At 35.9% G+C, this 18,962-nt stretch overlaps 3 protein-coding genes across 6 annotated transcripts; all 3 read right to left on the minus strand.

The window, feature by feature from the left end:
* Positions 1-36: 36 nt before the first annotated feature.
* Positions 37-2,444, minus strand: LOC106371098 (exocyst complex component EXO70E2-like). 4 transcript variants are annotated; one of them, XM_013811129.3, is made up of 2 exons: positions 2,228-2,444; positions 37-2,135 (listed from the first exon to the last, which is right to left on the minus strand). In XM_013811129.3, the coding sequence occupies exon 2, from the start codon at positions 2,071-2,073 to the stop codon at positions 133-135; it is 1,941 nt and encodes a 646-aa protein (XP_013666583.1). In that variant the 5' UTR covers positions 2,074-2,135; positions 2,228-2,444; the 3' UTR covers positions 37-132. The 4 variants fall into 4 exon arrangements, with proteins under 4 accessions (XP_013666583.1, XP_022560288.1, XP_013666584.1 ...); XM_022704567.2 differs by having other exon boundaries at positions 2,224-2,436; XM_013811130.3 differs by having other exon boundaries at positions 37-2,093; positions 2,228-2,434.
* A 5,243-nt stretch (positions 2,445-7,687) lies between these two features.
* LOC106379871 (ninja-family protein AFP3-like) lies at positions 7,688-8,921 on the minus strand. The gene is made up of 2 exons (XM_013819724.3): positions 8,189-8,921; positions 7,688-8,076 (listed from the first exon to the last, which is right to left on the minus strand). The coding sequence occupies exons 1-2, from the start codon at positions 8,664-8,666 to the stop codon at positions 7,790-7,792; spliced, it is 765 nt and encodes a 254-aa protein (XP_013675178.2). The 5' UTR covers positions 8,667-8,921; the 3' UTR covers positions 7,688-7,789.
* A 6,111-nt stretch (positions 8,922-15,032) lies between these two features.
* On the minus strand, positions 15,033-17,900 carry LOC106397442 (BAHD acyltransferase At3g29680-like). Its single transcript, XM_013838023.3, has one exon. The coding sequence runs from the start codon at positions 16,547-16,549 to the stop codon at positions 15,215-15,217; it is 1,335 nt and encodes a 444-aa protein (XP_013693477.2). The 5' UTR covers positions 16,550-17,900; the 3' UTR covers positions 15,033-15,214.
* Between the last annotated feature and the right edge of the window lie 1,062 nt (positions 17,901-18,962).

Raw genomic sequence — 18,962 nt, forward strand, 5'->3', positions numbered from 1 at the left:
TCTATTAAATGTCAACCTTTATTTCACTAAAACATATTCATGAAATGATGAATATAAATATTACAAAGGTCAAATAAATTCAATACAAACATGTGTATACCAATAACATAAAGTTCAATCATCTGATTCACTTCATCTTCTGTAAGAATTGTTCAAGGATTTAGAAGAACCAGCAAAGAGATCCAACAAGAGCTTCTCAAGATCATCAGTACTGTACTTGATATACCTCTCACTCACATTGTTCTTGTGTCTACTGTAAAACGTCCAGTACGCTTGAATCACCCACATGGACGCCTTCGTCCTCACATCTTCTCTCAGCCTCTCGTCCGAGATCAGCCACCCGGTCTGCGCCTTGTACACTTCCTCAAACGCAGTGTTGAATCCTTGAAACCTCTCCCTCGGCCGCAAGCTTCTTGAACCTGAACCAGAGCCAGAACCTGAAGTATCATCCTTGAGGAAAGACAGGACAGGAAGCCAGGTGGAGCGTTCGTACTCCGTCGCTTGCTGCTGAAACTTCCACGTATGCTTTCTGTTCCACTTGTCGCCAAAGATATGCTTCAGCTCGGACTTAAGCACTTTCCTTGTCATGTAATGTATGTTGTTCAAGAGAAAGATGTGCCTCAGAGACACATCTCTGTACAGCTTCGCTTTCTCTTCAAGATTAGCTTCAAGAACAGATGTAATAGAGTAGAAATGCTTAGTCATGGCCAAAAACTTCTCCGGCGAAGAAGAGTTCTCGTAAGCAGACTCTTCTTCAACCACCATCGCCGGACTAATAACATCCGGCGACGGTGGTATTGAGAGATCCTCCACATCATCATGCTCCATGAGAAGCGAGTCTAGCGTCTGACTAAAGTCCGTCAACGCCATGAGGTAGTTCATAACGTAGTTAGTAAGCGGGTGGACCGCTCCTCCAGGGAAAGGATGAGAGGAAACATCAGAGGCAATAGCGCTTTTGAACTCGAGGAACGTCGCTCTCGCGCATTCCCCGAGCCTCCTCATCACTTCTCTGTACTCTCCCCTCACGGAGGAGCCGAGCTGATTACCTGAGAAGAGTACATCAATCTCAGGTAATAGCTCGGAAGCCAGCTCATACATTTCAAGAATCCTGAGGAGTTTCTCGGGCTGTCGCGGCCCGAGAGACACGGCCTCACCGAAGTTAAGCAGCTGCATCACAGGAGCCTTCACTGTATCGACAAAACACGTTACAGACTCCTCCTCCTCCTCTTCCTCCCCGAAGATCTGATCGTTCAGAGACTTCTCGCTAACTAAGTACACCTGCACGATGCTTCTCATCACCCGAACCCATTTCTTGATGTTTGTATTCAACGTAGCCCAATCCATCTTCAACACATCTTCAATGCTCAGCTTCTCGACCTCGTGGTGGTAAAGAAACTCATCAAGAGCCTCTTTTCTAACCGTTGTACACACCTGGAGACACTCCCGGTCGTACCCCGAAGCAACCATGGTGCTGGCAATGTTCTTGAGATCTGATATAACCTCAGGTCTAACCAAATCGATTACTATCTCCTCTGAGTTTCTCCTGCTGCTTCCTATGATTAAATCCTCAGTGGAAGCAGCACCGAAAGAGCCTTCTTCAATGCAATGATCAGACCTAAAGGAAGCGTGTTCGAGCTCGAATGGTAACTTGTTCTCCGAGAGAAGATGCTTGAACTCGTCCTCAAGCCTGGCCATTGCCGTTTGGAGAACGTCGTGAGCTTTCCTCAGAGAGACCTCCTCTGTTGTTCCTCCGTCTATCAACACTCTCAGCTCGTTCACAGCGTCTAGAAACTCGTTCCCTGCTTCTGAACCCAAGTCCCAGATCATGGTTTCGTCGACCTCGCGAGTCATGATCTTCTCGCAGACAGCGTTGAGTCGTGTCTTGATCTCATCTTCCTCGTATCTATTATCATCCTCAGAGTTCACCACCACTACACGAGACAGCTCTGATGAGAGACTCTCTAAAGCCTTCTTAGCGTTTCTAGTGAGGCTCTTGCCAGATCTAAGTTCATGAACGAGATAGTTCGCGGCAGTAATCAACTTCTCTTCTCTATCTAACTCAAACTCTCCCATCTCTCAGATAAGCTTAAGGCCTAAAAAGGAACAAGCTTTAAACCGTACAGCATTCAAAAAGCCTAGAAAATGGAAGAAAGGTTGAGACTTTGAAGTGGGAATTTAGTAAAGATTCATAAAGGAGAGATCTTTTGGGGAAGAAGAACAAACCCACTTTGAAGATAGCTCGAGAGCTGCCTTAACTCTGATTGAAATATTCAGACTTTCTTGGGGGAACACTAAACTTTCCAGGAAAGTCTTCTCTCTCTCTTCAAAAATTGCCTTATCTTCGTTTGTGTTTTTGGGACTGATATTTGTTTTTGCTTTCTCTCTCTCTCTCTTTAATAAGACCAGACCACAACAGAGGAAGAAGAAGATTCAACGGAAGACAATGTCTACGCTGTTATTTTATTTCTATTATTATTGTTTTTTTTATCAAGTTATTATTTTTGTCCACAATTAGTTAATTAATAGACTGATGGATTATTATATGTAATTAATTTTTGTTAAACACACTCGGCTTCAAAACAAGTGCACAGAAAAACACAACTGGCGTTATTATGAAATAGTAGTAATATTTAGTATTGAGTGATAATGCAACATTAGTGGTGTTATCATGTAATCGTGCCGATTCAAATGAAAACAGGCAAGTAGTTGAGGACCGGAATATTTATATAGGAAAAACAACATATTAATTTCGTGGTCCAAGGGTCAAGAGGACTCAAGGCTACTCTCACAACTTGATCGTTGTAGGTTTCACATTCTAATAAAATACTAGAACTTGATTTTGATTTGATGAGCGCTTCCCCACGGATATTTGATTTAACTTATATTCAATGTAAACTTATAAAATGCTAGCTTTATAAAAAAAATTCATATATATTTTTTTATGTTTTGTAGTTTACATATATAGTAGAATATAATATTTTATTATAAAATTTATAATTTAATGTAATTTGATGTAATATAGGATAAATGTTATACTTATTTAATACAGACGATTTAAGTAATATTCACATAATATTAAAAATGGTTAATATATGAATATCAATTTGGTTTGATAAACTTCAGAAATTTAATTAGTTACTTTAAATTAATTTTAAACACAGTGGCATAATCCATAAATAAAAAAGTACAAAAAATATTTAATTTATTGTAAATGCAATGATTAAATGTGTAAATAAAAAGAAATAATAAAAATACTGCTATTTATATTTCATAACAATTTTCATTTATTCATGTTTTAAAACAATATCAAAAATATTCCAGTTTTAGTAATATATATTTGATTACTCATAACGTGTTCAGAAATTAAAGATTGTTACAAATTTATTAAGTTTGAGCCCTGTTGAAGTTGCGGCTATGTATCAGCTTGTGGAGAAATAAAAGTTTACTGAAACTTTACCGTATCACACACGCATATGATATTTCAGGTACTTTAGTCAAAAGCAAAAATATATCTTGGTTGACTTTTGTAAGTCAAGTCCATAAAAATAATGTGTAGTATTTAAGACTTTTAATAAACTGAGTAAAATATATCAAGACATATAAGAATTGGTAGAAGAAGAGAAATTGTAAGATAATAATAAATTAAAACAACTTTAAAATCTTATAATATTAATACAAATTACAAAGTTGTAGAAACAATATATTAGTGAAGTGCCTTATATATATCATCACTTCATATAACAGTTTCGTTTCTTTTTTCTAAATATATATATTCTATATGTTTTTAAATAAGTGTCACTTTGATTTTTTATATACAGCTTAAGAAATTGGCGAAAATATATGTAAGTATACTTTTTAGACAATAGTATTTGAAATAAATAATTTTTTTTTATAAAATCAATGCAGTTTTTAATTAATTTTTAACTGAAAGTAAATATAATTTATATTAGAATTGTAAAGCGACATTTTTTTTTGTAACAAGAGGAAAATGATAAAAAATGATACTTGTTATGAAATAGAAGGACTAATAGTTTCGTATTTCAATCGAAAATTTGAACCACTCCATTTGCATGTGCTAGAACACGATCCTACTAATTATTGCTATTTCGATAACTATACAATTCTTAATGACTTAATCTTTCGCACATATAAAGAGGATTGTAATAAAGGTAAACATGATGTAATGTTTCATTATCACTATTTATGTTCGAAGCGATTTTCTTATATAAATCTTAATTAAAAAGGGCCACAAAGTGTGTGATACTGATATAGGCTTATAAACAGTAGTTTTTCATTAAGTTTAGTTTCTCATCACTAAAAAAACAAAAACAATTGAAAAATAAAAAAAAAGGATAAAATAATTGTTCTCGAAGAAATTTTAATGTATTTTTAGATAGTTACTCCCTCCGTTTTTTAATATAAGTCGTTTTAGAATTATACACGTGAATTAAAAAATCATTAATTTTTTATATTTTCTAAACAAAAACATCATTAATTATTTACCTAACCACAAATCAACCAATAATAAAATAGAAGGTATATTATCATTGGTCATATAACATTAAGTGTTAATAAATTTTACATAGAAAACCGAAAACGTCATATAATTTGGAACATAAAAATTCCTCTAAAACGACTTATATAAAAAAACGGAGGGAGTATTTTACAAGTATCATTCATATATTATATCAGTTGCTTTTAAAATATAATCCGTAATATGTAACTAAATATTAATATTTTTATCTTTTCAAGACTCAAAAACTATTGTAAAACGAACTTAGTGCTGGTGTTCATCAATACTGCTGAACAACCAAACGAACCAAATCCATACTAGAAAAATAAAAGGTCCATGAAAACCAAATATCTCTCAGATGCTTTGGAATGGAAACAAATCATTCCATAGGCACTGTGCACATCGTTCTTTAATTAAAGAAAGCATTTTAGTATTGAGTATTTGAGTGATAATGCAACATTGTAATCGTGCCGATTCAAATGAAAATAGACAATTTGAGGACCGGAATATTTATATAGGAAAAACAACATATTAATTTCGTGGTCCAATGGTCAAGAGGATTCAAGGCTACTCTCACAACTTGATCGTTGTGGGTTTTGCATTATAATTAACTACTAAATTTTGATCCGCGCTTAAAAAACGCGGGTATTTTTTTGGTGACCATAAACTCAAATATTAAATGAATTTATATTTATTATTAGATATCTAAAATATTTTAAAGATGTTCTATTATTATTATTTTAGTCCGGTACAATGTTTTTATTGAGTTTTCATATCCGAATCAGACTTGTGGTCGAACCGTAAAATCTAGTAACTCATATATAGTGAGATAAAATATAATAAAATGAATATAGTAAAAGTATCTGAAAATAAAAAAGATCGTTATTAACCCACTGAGAAAAATATAATTTGCTTTTTGTTTTATAAATTTTTGATATATTAATATACATTTGACTTGTATAAGAAATTTCTTTTAACAAATATTGTTAATTTTATTTATAAATATATTAATTATCAATTTACCAAAATAGTGAAGCAAGTATTATTTTTTTTCCTTTTTTTAATTTTCTATCAAACTATTATCAATTTTTTTTTAAAAAAAAAATCAGTTTGTGACAGATATTTTATTATTAGAAATCCATACAATTTAAATAATGTTACATTTAAATGTATTTATGTATAAAATGGTCTTCATAATTTGGGATTTTGTAAAAAAATGGGTCTAAAGTTAATTTGGTTAATTTTTTTTCTGTAACAAAAGTTAATTGGATTTATAATTTTATTTTCTGAATGGGTTGTATCAGTTAAATTATATTTTTTAAATTAAACGCCCAAAGCTCAATTAATAATATTTATTTTGTTGATAACAAAGTGAGATTAAATAGGAACAACATATAATATATAAGGAAGACAAAAAAAAAAAAGGGTCCAACAACCTTTTATAAGTAGATTTTTAAAGAGTGCTTCCCTTTTAATAGTATAGATTTGATGATTACTCGTATCGTGGGCAGAAATTAAAGATTGTAACAAATTCATTAAGTTTAAGATTGATGTTTGTATAATACGGTTTGAATTTTTGAAAACTTTAGTTCAATAATTTTAGATTTATAAATAGTAGAAAAAACAAGTTAGCTGAGTTTTCAATTTTTGATAATATATGATTTTATGTTTCGCAGTAATTGATTACTTATATTAATGTTAAATTTCGTATAGTGGCGTTGCATTCCTAACAATAAGCAAAAAGAAAACATAATCATTTAGCAATTATTCAAGCGATTAGTAATTGAATTAGTATCCAATCTGAAAGTTTGTAGAAGAAAGCAATTACTGTGAGTTAAAAACTTAAGGATTGACCCAACGTATGAAAACTTTAGTATATGTTGAATTTGTGGATATGTATAAGCTTGTTGAGAAAGAAATGTTTACTGAAACTTGACCTTATCACACACGCATATGATATTTAAGTATTTTAGTCAAAAGTAAAAATATAACTTGGTTGACCTTCGCAAGTCAAGTCTATAAAAATAATATTTAGTATTTCAAAATTTTAATACATGGAATAAAAAATATCGAGAGATATAAGAATCGGTAAATAAGTAAATGGAAGATAATAGCAAATCAATGCAACTTTAAAATCCTTTAGCAACAATCACAAAGAAAAAATACTTTTGGAGACTGCCTTAGCCTTAAATAAATCATCACTTCATAGAATAAATTCGTATTTAAATCGAAACTTTGAACGACTGCTGCATGTGCTAAAACCCGATCATAGTAATTATTGTTATTTCGAGAACTATAAATTTCTTAATCGCACATGATACTCTTTAAGTGTATGATCAATCTTTAATCATATATGTGGTGGATCCACAAACGTAATGATTTATCTCAAAATGTAGAACCTAGTTTATTTCGATGGTAGAAAAAACGATCCTCTGCTAACCAGATGAGATATTTATTTAACTTTCTTTTTCTTTGGGAAAATAATTGGATAACTCGTTTGATATGAAAAGAAAGAAACCGAAGGCACCCCTCTCTTTCAAGAGGATTCACATTGGATCCATAGGTTTGTAATGTTTTATTATTACTATTCTGGTTCTTGTGGACAAGAAGCATACACTTGGGGTTGTAGCTACCAAGATACCAACTGTGTCATAATAAGCTCTAATTATAGTCCCAAACTTGACTGGACATCCTCTACTAACGTTAGTGCTAGTGTTCAAAGCCATACAAAAAAGTAAAAGATGGTCCACGAAGAATCAAATATTTCGCAGATGCTTTGGAATGGAAACAAATCATTCTATAGGGCCTAGGCAAGATTGTTGCTTTCTTTAATGTACAGAAAAAGAAACAAATGTATAATCCTACGAAAGGTGCACAAAAAACAAAATAAAAAGGTATAATCCTACGAAATAGAAAATATAATCTTGATTCTTTTCCAATTTACTCAAAAGCAGTAAACGGCCACCTCTCTCTGATCTCAATCATAGAATCCTATGTTGGTTTTCTACATTGACTTGGTCGGTACGTTAACATTTCCCCAAAGAAACTACTAACTAGACGACCTTGGCCTACCTTTGTGACAAAAAAAGGGGACGACGTTGGCCTACCTATACCAACTAAACAAGAACGAATGTATAGATAATTGTTTTTTACTATAAAAATCTGGAACCACGATTTAGAAAAAAATGATGTTTATACACCTCGAGTTGTGACATTTGTTCCGAATGAATACAACAATTTGGTAAACATACTTGTCCCAAAGAGAGACCATAATGGTCACAAGAAGGGAGATGGGTTTACAACAATGTGCTTTAAGGGATGTGTCACGTCACGTCCACCAGCATGCTTAACGAACTCTGCAGGCGTTAGGAAGCTACCGTGGCACACACACACAATCCTCACCTCCTGACCTTTCATGTACCGATAAAGAAACCCATCGATCTTTTTTCCGTTGGGTCCTTCGCCTGTGGTTGACACGCATGGCATGTCTTCTATAATGTTTCTAGCCGCCGGCAGAGATTGAGCACTTGATGGGCTTGTTTCTTTGGACTTGTTCGTTGTTGCTTCAAACACAAGTAAATGTCTCAATAACACAACTCCGAATCACAAGACCGACACACAAACATAACCTAAAAGGTCACAAAGCCTAGAAGATTCAAGAAACTATTGTGGTACCTTGAACAGGAGGAGGAGGGGCGTTGTCGAGTTCGGACAAACCAGAGGAACCACTTCCGGAAGATCCTTCTTCTACGATCTTGTCAGCTTTGTGTTTCTGATCCCTCGCGTTTCTCTGCTTCTCTGACCTCTTTCTCTTAGCCTCAAGCCTCCTCAAGCTCTGCAACTCCTTCCTCTTCCTCAACAACTCTTCCGTCTCCACCGGCAACGAGAAAGTCCTACTCAGCTCCGATCTAACATCGTTGACCACGAAGTCAGGAATCGAAGGTGACCGCACGAGCAGCCTCTTATTGGCAAGTGGGTCCACACCAAACCTACCGTTGAGAGAAAGCCCTAAGTCTAGCTCAATCTCTACCTCTCCTTCTTGAACCGACAGTTTCTGTTTCTTGGACATGAAACTCTGCAACAGATCTCGTCGGGGAATATTCCGGTAGATCTCTCCGTTTGCCCTTTTCTCAGCTTCCGACATGTTCAACATATTCTTGATAAAAAGCAATTCAAGTACCAAGAAAATTAAGAGCTAATAACAATTTTCGAAGATTCTTTTTATTTATAAAATTCCCACACAAATTTATAACAATCTCCAGAAAATCTCGTACGAACACTATAAAATATAAATTATGGGAAAAACAATTAAATCCAAAAAATTAAGAGCCCGAGAGAATTTAGATAGATAGATGAAGCGAGAGAGATTACAATCTTACAAGCTGTCTTGTCTAATTGAGAGAAACTTAATATACCGAAAGTACCCATTATTTGGTGCATTTAACGACACGTGGAATCATGGAAGACTTCTGTCAATGACTTTAGAGCACCCACGTGGCTTTCCCAAATATTCAAACACATCGATAAACAAAGACCAGACTCGTCGCACAAAAATAATACACATGTCATATTCTCAGTTGTATTCACGTTGTCAGATTTGTCGCAGCTTCAAGTCGTCACGTGTCGGTTTTCTAGTTATCTTCTGCTTGGCCACGTTCCCATTATGTTTTCTCTCTTCTCTCTTTGGACAAGTTGATTTATAGAATTTACTTGGTTGTGATTTTACGGAAGAGCAATAGCATTTCCCTTTCGATTTCTCTAACTTAAATCTCTTACAACTAGTTTGACCAAAAAAAAAACTCTTACAACTTATAGTACTCTTTCTGTTTCATTTTAGTTATCATTTTAGGTTTATAGACACATATTAAAAATATTTAATTTTACATATTTTCAAAATAAAAAACATCATTATCAATACACATAACTATATTTCAATCAATAGAAAAATGAAATATTCTTAGCAAAAAAAAATTTCTTAGAAAAAAAAAGAAAAAAGAAATAGAAAATATTATCAATAAATTTTACATTAAAATTCTAAAACGACATTTATTTTGAAACAAAAAATTATACTCTATAACAACAATTAATTTGAAACAGAGAGAATATTATTTAGTTAGAAATTCATATTAATATTTATTAAATAAGAATTTTGACATAAATAGAAAACTTTTAAATAAAATAAATTATTTGATCACTAAGAATGACAACAGATCAGATTCAGGCCACTCTTAACCCAACTTGCCAAAATCTGTTGGCGTCATTCCTCTGTGTGTTTGACACGTTTACGTTCCAGACATTCACACATTTGTCTTTCTCTCATTGCATCACAACAGCTAAGCTAAGCAAAGCAAAGCAATCAAACCAAATTATGAAGTGCACAGACAAAAAAAACTCTGGAAAGCGATATATTCTGTCGGAAAATGATAGTCAACAAAAAAAACATTTGAATTCTAATACTTTGTTACGTGTAATTTACCAAAAAAAAGTAATATATACAGGGCCGGGAAAGATGGTGCTTAGGCACCGCATTAGACTAAAGAATTAAGGGCATAATTGTGACAATCCATCCCGTTTTCTCGGACCTCCGCGAGCTCGTCCTGTAAGAGTATTATTAAAATGTGAGGTCTTAGGTTCGAAGAATATTAAGCACATCAGTAATTTATATGAGAGAGTCAGGAAAAACTCACATGTGAGGAGTTAGGATCGGTGTCCTACAGGACTATTAAACAACGTCCGCGGGATGGGTTGTCACATAAAAATTGATTTTTTGTGCAACTTTGCCTGTAGACTCTACCGATCCCATGGACTCCAGACTCACAGTCCTGCAGGTTACCGATCCTAACTCCTCACATGTGAATCCTCACGGACTCCCCCAGTAAGTTATTGATGCGCTTGGCATTACTCGAACCCAAGACCTCACTCTTTAATAATTCTTCCACATGACAAGATGTCACCAATTAATTTATATTTCAATTGGTGGCAGCTTGTCCTGTGTGAGAATTGTTAAAGGGTGAGTTCTTGGGTTCGAGTAACGTCAAGCGTATCAATAACCTACATGGAAAAATCAGTGAAGATTCACCTATGAGGGATTAAAATTGGTGCCTTACAGAACTGTGAACCTGGGGTCTCCGGGATCGATAGGGTCCATAGGACAAGTTGTCGCAATAATACTGACAAATCGTTCCACGTATTTTATGATTATGTGCGTCTTTCTTAAGTTTCAGGATGGGGGTTCGACTTTGAAGGGACGCCAGACATCTTTAACTTTAGGTAATTATTCATAATAGGCCGGACCTATAAGGGAAAAATATAAAAAAAAGTAGCAGATAATGGAGAAATGATCTCACAATTCCTTGCAGCACTCAATAATATACTTTGTTGCTAATCCATGATGTAGAAGATATTAGTTAAAATTTACTTACTTTTTACCTAATCAAAGTTGTGTGTGTTATTTTCTGTTTTTGACTGGAATTTTAACCCGTAAAAAATTAAATTCAGTAAATTTAAAACATATGCATATTTGTGGACTTCTCTTTTTTTCTTTTCTTTTCTTTTGAGCAAACATATTTGTGGGCTTCTTATTTTTGTAAATCTAATATTAAGGTGCAAACTGAAGATCATCACACAATACTACTTTTCACTAATAACCACTATCAAAAGTTTGCAAGGTTACAGTTGCAGGCAATGATAGAAAATGTTTAATCTTTTAACCAATTATTAAAAGCCAAATAATAAAATGTTTAATTTATCAAACCATTTTGAAATAGAAAAACAAACAAATCCATCTCACACTTTTTCAAACAAAGGCCTCAATTTCCACAACACCAGGCTCATCCCTCCTCTCAGACATAGAAAACGCTTCGTCACAGTCAATGAACACAGTCTCACAGCCAACCGGTTTTCCCCACCCAAATTCCGACCCGTATAGACCAAACCGGTTCGACCCAACAATTGACACGGTCTGCGTACCCGGTTTCACGGTCATCGTCCCATCGATATACAACTCGCAAAGCGCTTCAACATTAAGCGAACCAACATCGTCCCATCAATATACAAGAACACGAATCTCTAGCATGAGGAGGAGCTCTCTGAGCTATCTTCAATGCTTGTCTGTAAAGTGTAAGCACTCGAGCTCTGAGAATAAAGCTCTGCAAATCTAAGGCATGAACCAAAACAGAAGCTCTAACAACATCTATGTTCATTTCAGCTACGCTCATGCACCAATTCTCTCTTCTCTACCAGCTTTTCTAAATGCGTATATGTATGTGCATACCAATGGCCTCTCTATAAAACTCCCAAGATTCACTTGGTTTCGAAATAGCTTCTTGTCCAAAATGGTTCTTCTTGATGAAATCTTGAACTTTTTCAGCTTCTACTAACTTCTCCAGGTGACGTCTCAGATCACCACCATTATCTGGATTATGTATAAGACACTGATTCAACAAATCATTACCAAACCACTAAACTAATATAAAGCTGAATCGAAGGGGATAACAATTAGGGAGAGATGAAAGTTTTTACTTAAGGATGTATCTGTCTTGTTCTGATTGTTGTATGAGTGTGGGAGTATCACTGTATATGATCCAATCTCTGCTCCATTAGTAATCAACATTTTGCTAAAGGGAACTTAAGCCAAACAAGTGACAATCCATCATACATAATGAGACTATATTCTCCCTTAGGCGACAGTTCTTTAGCAAAATACTTAGAAATGAACGAAATGATAGAATACTAGCAAAATATAACATGTGCAGATTACTTGCCAGAGACGTTTTTCATAAGATATATATAACATGTGCCAATCGACAAGTGTGTGAAGTTTTACTAGCAATGACAGCTTTATTTTCTCAGATCGTTATAAAACTTCCACAAATTTCAGTATACCTTTTTCTAAAAATGTTTTGGTAGTGAATTTATTTCTAAATTAAGGCGACGTAAAAGAGGACATGATTGATCAATTGCATGAAGCTTTGATTCCAAAACGATTATCTGCGCTTCCAACAAAAACTGTTATATCTACGAGTGTTTTTTTCTATATAATGGCGGTGGAAGTTGGTACCATAACTCAAATTTGATTCTAATAAGGATTATAAATTGAACACTAAACATTGTGTTCACTGTTTAAAAAAAACACATTGTGTTCTATAAGAAAGATTTGACAGATTCAGAATCTTTTCTTTAAAGTGTTCATTTTCCTAGTTTAGAATCTAACTTGAGTTTTGGCACCAATTTTCAAAAAGCAATTACTGGGTAGTAGTGAAAACACTCGTGGATATAACCTTTTTTTTTGTTGGAAGTGCAGATTATCTAACATGTGAAGATGTAGTGCTGACTGGCTTGAGAAGCTATCAGAAGTGATCATGATATATGCCAAATTAAAAGACGTGGTAGTACAGGAAGTAGTACAAGAAGTGGTACATGAAGTCATTCAGGAAGCTAAGCTGTGAGGCGACTACTGAAATACAGAAGTGGATAACATGGGCTCGACTTATACAAGCCAAGACGTGGCTATTGAGTTGGATAAACATCTTAAGTTATATATTTAAGATGAGGAAGAACTTCCTTATTCTTAAGAGAAGAAAAAGGAAAGATTGCTAAAAGTCCTAGGTTTAGGGTTTTGGCAATCAGATAAATACCAGGAGGCCGTCAAAGAAAAAAGGCACGCGCCCAGGGTATTCTTGAGAGAGGCACACAGGTGTGTGGCGTCGTCCCACCAGGCAGATGGCGAGATCTGTTGGTGGTTTAGTTATAGAGAACTATGCTCTTCATAATAACAATGAGTAGTAGTTGCTCTAACCATTGTAAACTAGATAAGAGTGGTAGGCACAAGTGTGTGTGCCGGATACCATATAGCAATTGTAGGTTCCGGCCTTTTCTAGTAAATGGTTTCTGGACGTGGTCCCGGGGATGTAGAAAACGAACCCCGTTAACAAATCTCTATGTGTTCTTTACTTTATGCTCATACATGTTATACATGCACTCGAACACATACTAGCCACAATATGCATTAACAACATGTCCCTTTTCGTGGAACTTCAGTTTGGAAAACTTTTAGCAAAAACAATTTTTTTTTAAAAAAAAAATTATGTTGACATATTTTAGGTTAAGATGAGATCTGCTTAAAGATTACTCTCAAAAAGATCAATAACGTTGACCTCCTTTTCTGTAAATTCAAACAAGAGACTTTTGAGATAATAAACCCAAAAAACCTCTAGCGAGTTGATGTTTTTCTTTACCTTGTTATCAAATATCCGGCTGTTCTTGCTTTACTTTTATAGAGCAGAAGCAAGCAAATATTATTAATCATGTACAATTAACAACAAATTATAGATACATCAATAAGCATATCCGAAAATAAATTAATCTGCATATATCTGGTGTCTTTGATGACATTCTATCACGGCTATTTGCAAAATTTATCCGTTTCTTGTTACAAAAAAAAAATCCGATATACAAAACAGTTTAGCAAATAGTGTCGTTTTACAGTTAGCAAATGTTAAGAGTTTTAAACTTGACCTAAATAAAATCGATCTACCTTTGTAGTTGTATTTAGGTGAAAACGTTTAAAACTCCCGAGGACCATCATGTTATTTACAAACATCCTAGGACAAGTTTTATATGTAAGATAGATTCACCCTTGATTAACAACTCTTGTTCTTCCTAGCAAAATACTTATTGGTAATTAACAACGCTAGTCATGTGTACTTGCAAACTCTTATGAAACATCCAAAAAATATTATAGGGATCTGTAACAAAATATCAAACAAAGAGAGCGTGGCTTATTGCCCGGTTCTCACGTCTCTCTTCTCACTCGCGTGAGACGTTGTGCATGAAGTTGAAGTTTCAACCAGTGAAGCTCTACAAAACGTTCAAGCCAGTGAAACTGGTAGATCCATGATATCATATCATGTATCTATGATCTATCCAGTGGCGGAGCCAGAACTTTTTCTTACCGGGATCAAAATTAGGTAATTAAATTTTATCATTTACTTTTTGGTATGTTTAAATTTTTGTGGGATTAGAAATAATATTTTTATGGGATCAGCACATTACTTATCTACAAGAATACATATATTTTAAAAAATGAGATGGGGTCAACTGACCCCTCTACTCCCTTCTTACATCTGCCCCTGGATCTATCATATCATAATAGATCTCAGGATAAATCGTATGCACAAAGAGTTGGCTTAGGAGACAATAAAAAATTGGTTTTAGAAGTAGATATAAGAACATAGTTGAGAGAAAGAAAGATAAAAAGTTCTTAGTTATGAGTTCTTAAAAAATTATGAAATACTAAAAATACACATATTATTCAAATAGATGATTAACTAAATTAAAAAATAAAATAAACATAAATAAATAATTATAATGCTAATATTTTTTTTTTGGTTTAGAAACCATTGGAGGTGTCCTAACTTCACCTGCTTATGGTCCACTAGGCTTCCAGATTTTATATTTGGTTGGATCGAGTAATGGGTTACTATTTTATTCAGTGTCTTTGAAATTAAGGCTCTATAAATGTTACTAAACAGAAGATTATTATCACACAATTCTACTTTTCATTTAACAACCATTATCAAAACATAAAAATTAGTGAGACCCCAAGGCCCCAAACTTTGCAAGGTTGCAGTTGCAGGCAATGATATAAAATGTTTAAGCTTCTAGCCAATTATCAAAACCCAAAAATAAAGTGTTTTAATTTTACAAACCATTTTGAAATAGATCAATAAACAAATCCATCTCACACTTCTTCAAACACAAACCAATCTCCACGCCACCAGACTCATCCCTCCTCTCAGACATAGAAAACGCCTCATTCCTGTCAATAGACACTGTCTCACAAGCCACAGGTTTCCCCCACCCAAAATCCGACTGGTATAACCCAAACCGGTTCGACCCAACAATCGACACAGTCTGCGTACCCGGTTCAACCCTCATCGTCCCATCAATATACAACTCGCAAAGCGCTTCAACATCAAGCGAACCAACACCTCTAACCGAATCACTAATAATCTCCACCGCATTGACAAATCCATCTTCTCCCGACACAACTCCCGCTTTGTGTCCGAAACACCCAACCGACAACACGCAGCTCCCGAAGTAACTCTCCGGAACCGGACTACCCAACCGGTTCCTGAAATCAGCTGCGTACATGAACCGAACCGGTCTATCCGCGTCCCCTCCACGCGCTTTCACCAAACACGACCAAAGATAGGCGTTGGCGACAACAAACGTTGACAAGTGAAGGTGAGACCGAGTCAACTCGTTTTTAGCTCGCTCCTTAAGTTTTTCAACGTTCTCCCGAGTCAACTCGAGCGTGATCCTGACCGTGTCTGGACTAATCTCCTCACTAGGAGGCAGCTTAAGTGATCTCGAGCTGGTTTTGTCTTCTGAAAAATACGACACTACCTCCAAGATTCTCGCGTCAAGACTAGCGGGAACGTTGATGACGGTGCGGTCTAGACATGGAGTTAACTCCCCTATGTTTCCATGTTTGCATACGTGAGCCCATGATCTTACAAACATAGACATTGATCTACCGTCCATAGCGGAGTGATGAGCTGTTACCCCGATGGAGAAGCCTTGGTTCGGGAACAGTGTTACTTGCAGAGCAAGAACGAAGACCGAGTCGTCGCGAGAAGCCGGAAGCTCTGGAACTAAAGAACGTATCTCCGTCTCGGGACGTGTCCCTTTCCTGGAGAGAAGGGAGAAGTCAGCGTCGCTCTCCGCGACTATCAGCGTGACGTAGTCGTTTGGGAGGACGAGGATGTGTGGTTTGGGATCTTGTGGGTCCCATCTGAGGCGGCCTACGAGCGGGAGGTAGTGGTGGAGGACGGTGGAGAGAGAGTGCTCGAGTTTTGGGAGGATTAGGGAGTGGTAGGAGCTGTGTTTGTGGAGTTTGTAGAAGAGGACTCTCTCGGTGGGGTGGAACTTTATCCACCGTAAGTCGAAGAAGGTGAGTGGGAGAAGAAGTGAGTCATGAGACGAGTTTGTTGCTGGGTTGACTCGGGAGGTTTTGGTCACCTTGATGGCCATTGATGAAGAAATAAAGACCTTAAGGCATAGGCCCCATTATTGATATAACGAGAGATCAATGTGTTACAAATGAAATAAATAATATTATCTATAACGAGTGGAGCAGAATATGATTCTGACATTGGACTCAAACAAGCTGTCTTATTAGCAAGTGGGTCTGTTTGGTAAGAGATTTTATTAGTAAAAAGTACATCATTGTTATCATCACCTAGACTTATTTGTTACACTTGATTTTTTCAGGTATTAAAACTATCCAAGCATCAAACGAACATGAAGATAGAGCGGTGAAGAACGGTGAGGTTTTCGTCGGAGGCTTGTCGGTATTTGAGCTCCGGCGAAGAGATGGTTGTCGGTGAATGTCCCGGCGGTTTTGGGTCGCGGTCGCGATCAAGTCGAGGCGGGCGACGCGTGTCTCACTGATGCTCCAGATCTCTACACGTGGCTCGATCCCCTGCCTCCTTGTCTCGCGTATCGGGCAAGCTGCCCGGTTTTCCTTTTTGTGGGCCGTAGGCCATTTTTCATGTCATTTGGGCTTCGGCAGTAAAACTAGTAACCCATGGTTCCATTGGGCTTTTGTTTTAGGTTTTTATGTTCTGTGGGCTTGGCCCTATTTTTAATAATATAACAATTTGGGAAAAAACGAACATGTTCATTGTACTTTACTTTACTTTTTTTTTTGTGATAATCAGACAAGATGTTTGATCTCAGAAACAACAACACATTACAAAAGGACAAATCAAATATCAATGGCCTTGCATGTCCAACATCTCATCAAGTTGTTTAATCCTCTCCAATCCTTCACTAATCAGATACCTGATCTTTTGCTTGTCCTTGCACTCACTGTTTTTTTCCATCTCTTGCCTTATACTTTGTTTCAATTCCCCTATAGCCATCAACACGGATTAACAATCAAGCTTACTATCAATCATCAAAGAGCAATGAATACAAGAACACAAACCTCTAAACTGAGGAGGAGCTCTATGAGCTATCTTCAATGCGTGCCTGTAAAGTTTAAGCACTCGAGCTCGGAGGATAAAGCTCTGTGATATATGGTGTTTTATACATCTTGTATATATGCTTTTAAATTGGTTTTCAAGTCTTTATCGAGTCTTCCTAGTCCTTTTGGAGTCATTACAGGTCTGGAATTGCATTGGATGGGAGATGGATCAGCTGGAACAAAAGAGGCAGAAAACAATGCAATTTGGTGGTTTTCACGCAGAACAGTCTTGATGACTGTTCCGGATAGCGGAGCAACCCGAGTGACTGTTCCGAGTGAGTGTTCCAGCGGCAGAGATTTTTTAGGAAACTACAATCATTACGGGATTTGCCCTAATTATCCCTATTTTCTCTCCCAGCCGCCTGTGACTTTGATATATCATATTTTCTGTTTCTCTTTATCATTCTACGCTATTCTAGACAGAAGAAAACCATTGGAGATTTTTTGTGCTTTTGGATTGTAAAGGGAGAAGGCTCCATCTCTCTCACCATAGAGAAGATTATCCTGAACCCTCTTTCTATCTCTTTTATTTACATGAAGTCTTATTCAGAATTGATCTCTGTGTTTTCTCTGTTCATGGCTGAGTAGTCAACTTGCTTAGTCTAGGGTGTTCGGGTCTTAGATCCGTGAGTTAAACATAGATAAGTGAAACCATTGATTGTCTTCATTCATAACTGTTCTTAATGCTTGCATTAATCTGGTCGCTTAATGTTAGATCCTAGGTTTAACCTGTTCATTAACCGTGTAATAGGTTGCTAGATCTGTTATGAATGAGCTTAGCATCCCTAATCAGCAAAAGTAGATATTAGGGTGTTTGGTGAACCTATCGGACTTAATCTCTATTGCTTGCTGTCGCATCTTGATCCAAACGAGAGTTTAGGTATCAAGATCGATCAGCATAGGGAGCAGTTCCACGACAGTGGGCTGTTCTACTTGAGTGATCCGAGTTATAGACTTGCTCTTAATTAAACTTGAATAATTGTTTGGCTCACACTTGTTTAACACCCGACCAAACCACCCTAGGCTAGCATTTTTAATCATCTGAAAATCTTTAATTAATCTTATTACTTGCTTGTTACGAAATCAACTTTAAAACCCCCCATATTGTTTTAGCTTGATATTGATCCTATAAAGATAAAGTGTAATAGTTGGTCTCTGTGGATTCGATCCTAAAGTGCTACATCGACATACCATTCGATTGTGGTATTTGCACATTAGGTTAATTGGTGTGCGTATACACGAAATATCAATTTGGCGCCGTTGCCAGGGACCATCTTTTTACCTTTATTTTTCAGTTATTTATTTAGTCTAAGACCTCTAACTTGCCTTATCCTTTTTGTTGCAGCTAATGTTCCAGGTGCATGACCAGTAGACATACTCGGAAAAACGCACAAGGAGAGTTAGTTACATTTACCA

The sequence above is a fragment of the Brassica napus genome, chromosome A2 (genome assembly GCF_020379485.1).
Source record: "Brassica napus cultivar Da-Ae chromosome A2, Da-Ae, whole genome shotgun sequence".
Lineage (NCBI taxonomy): Eukaryota > Viridiplantae > Streptophyta > Magnoliopsida > Brassicales > Brassicaceae > Brassica > Brassica napus.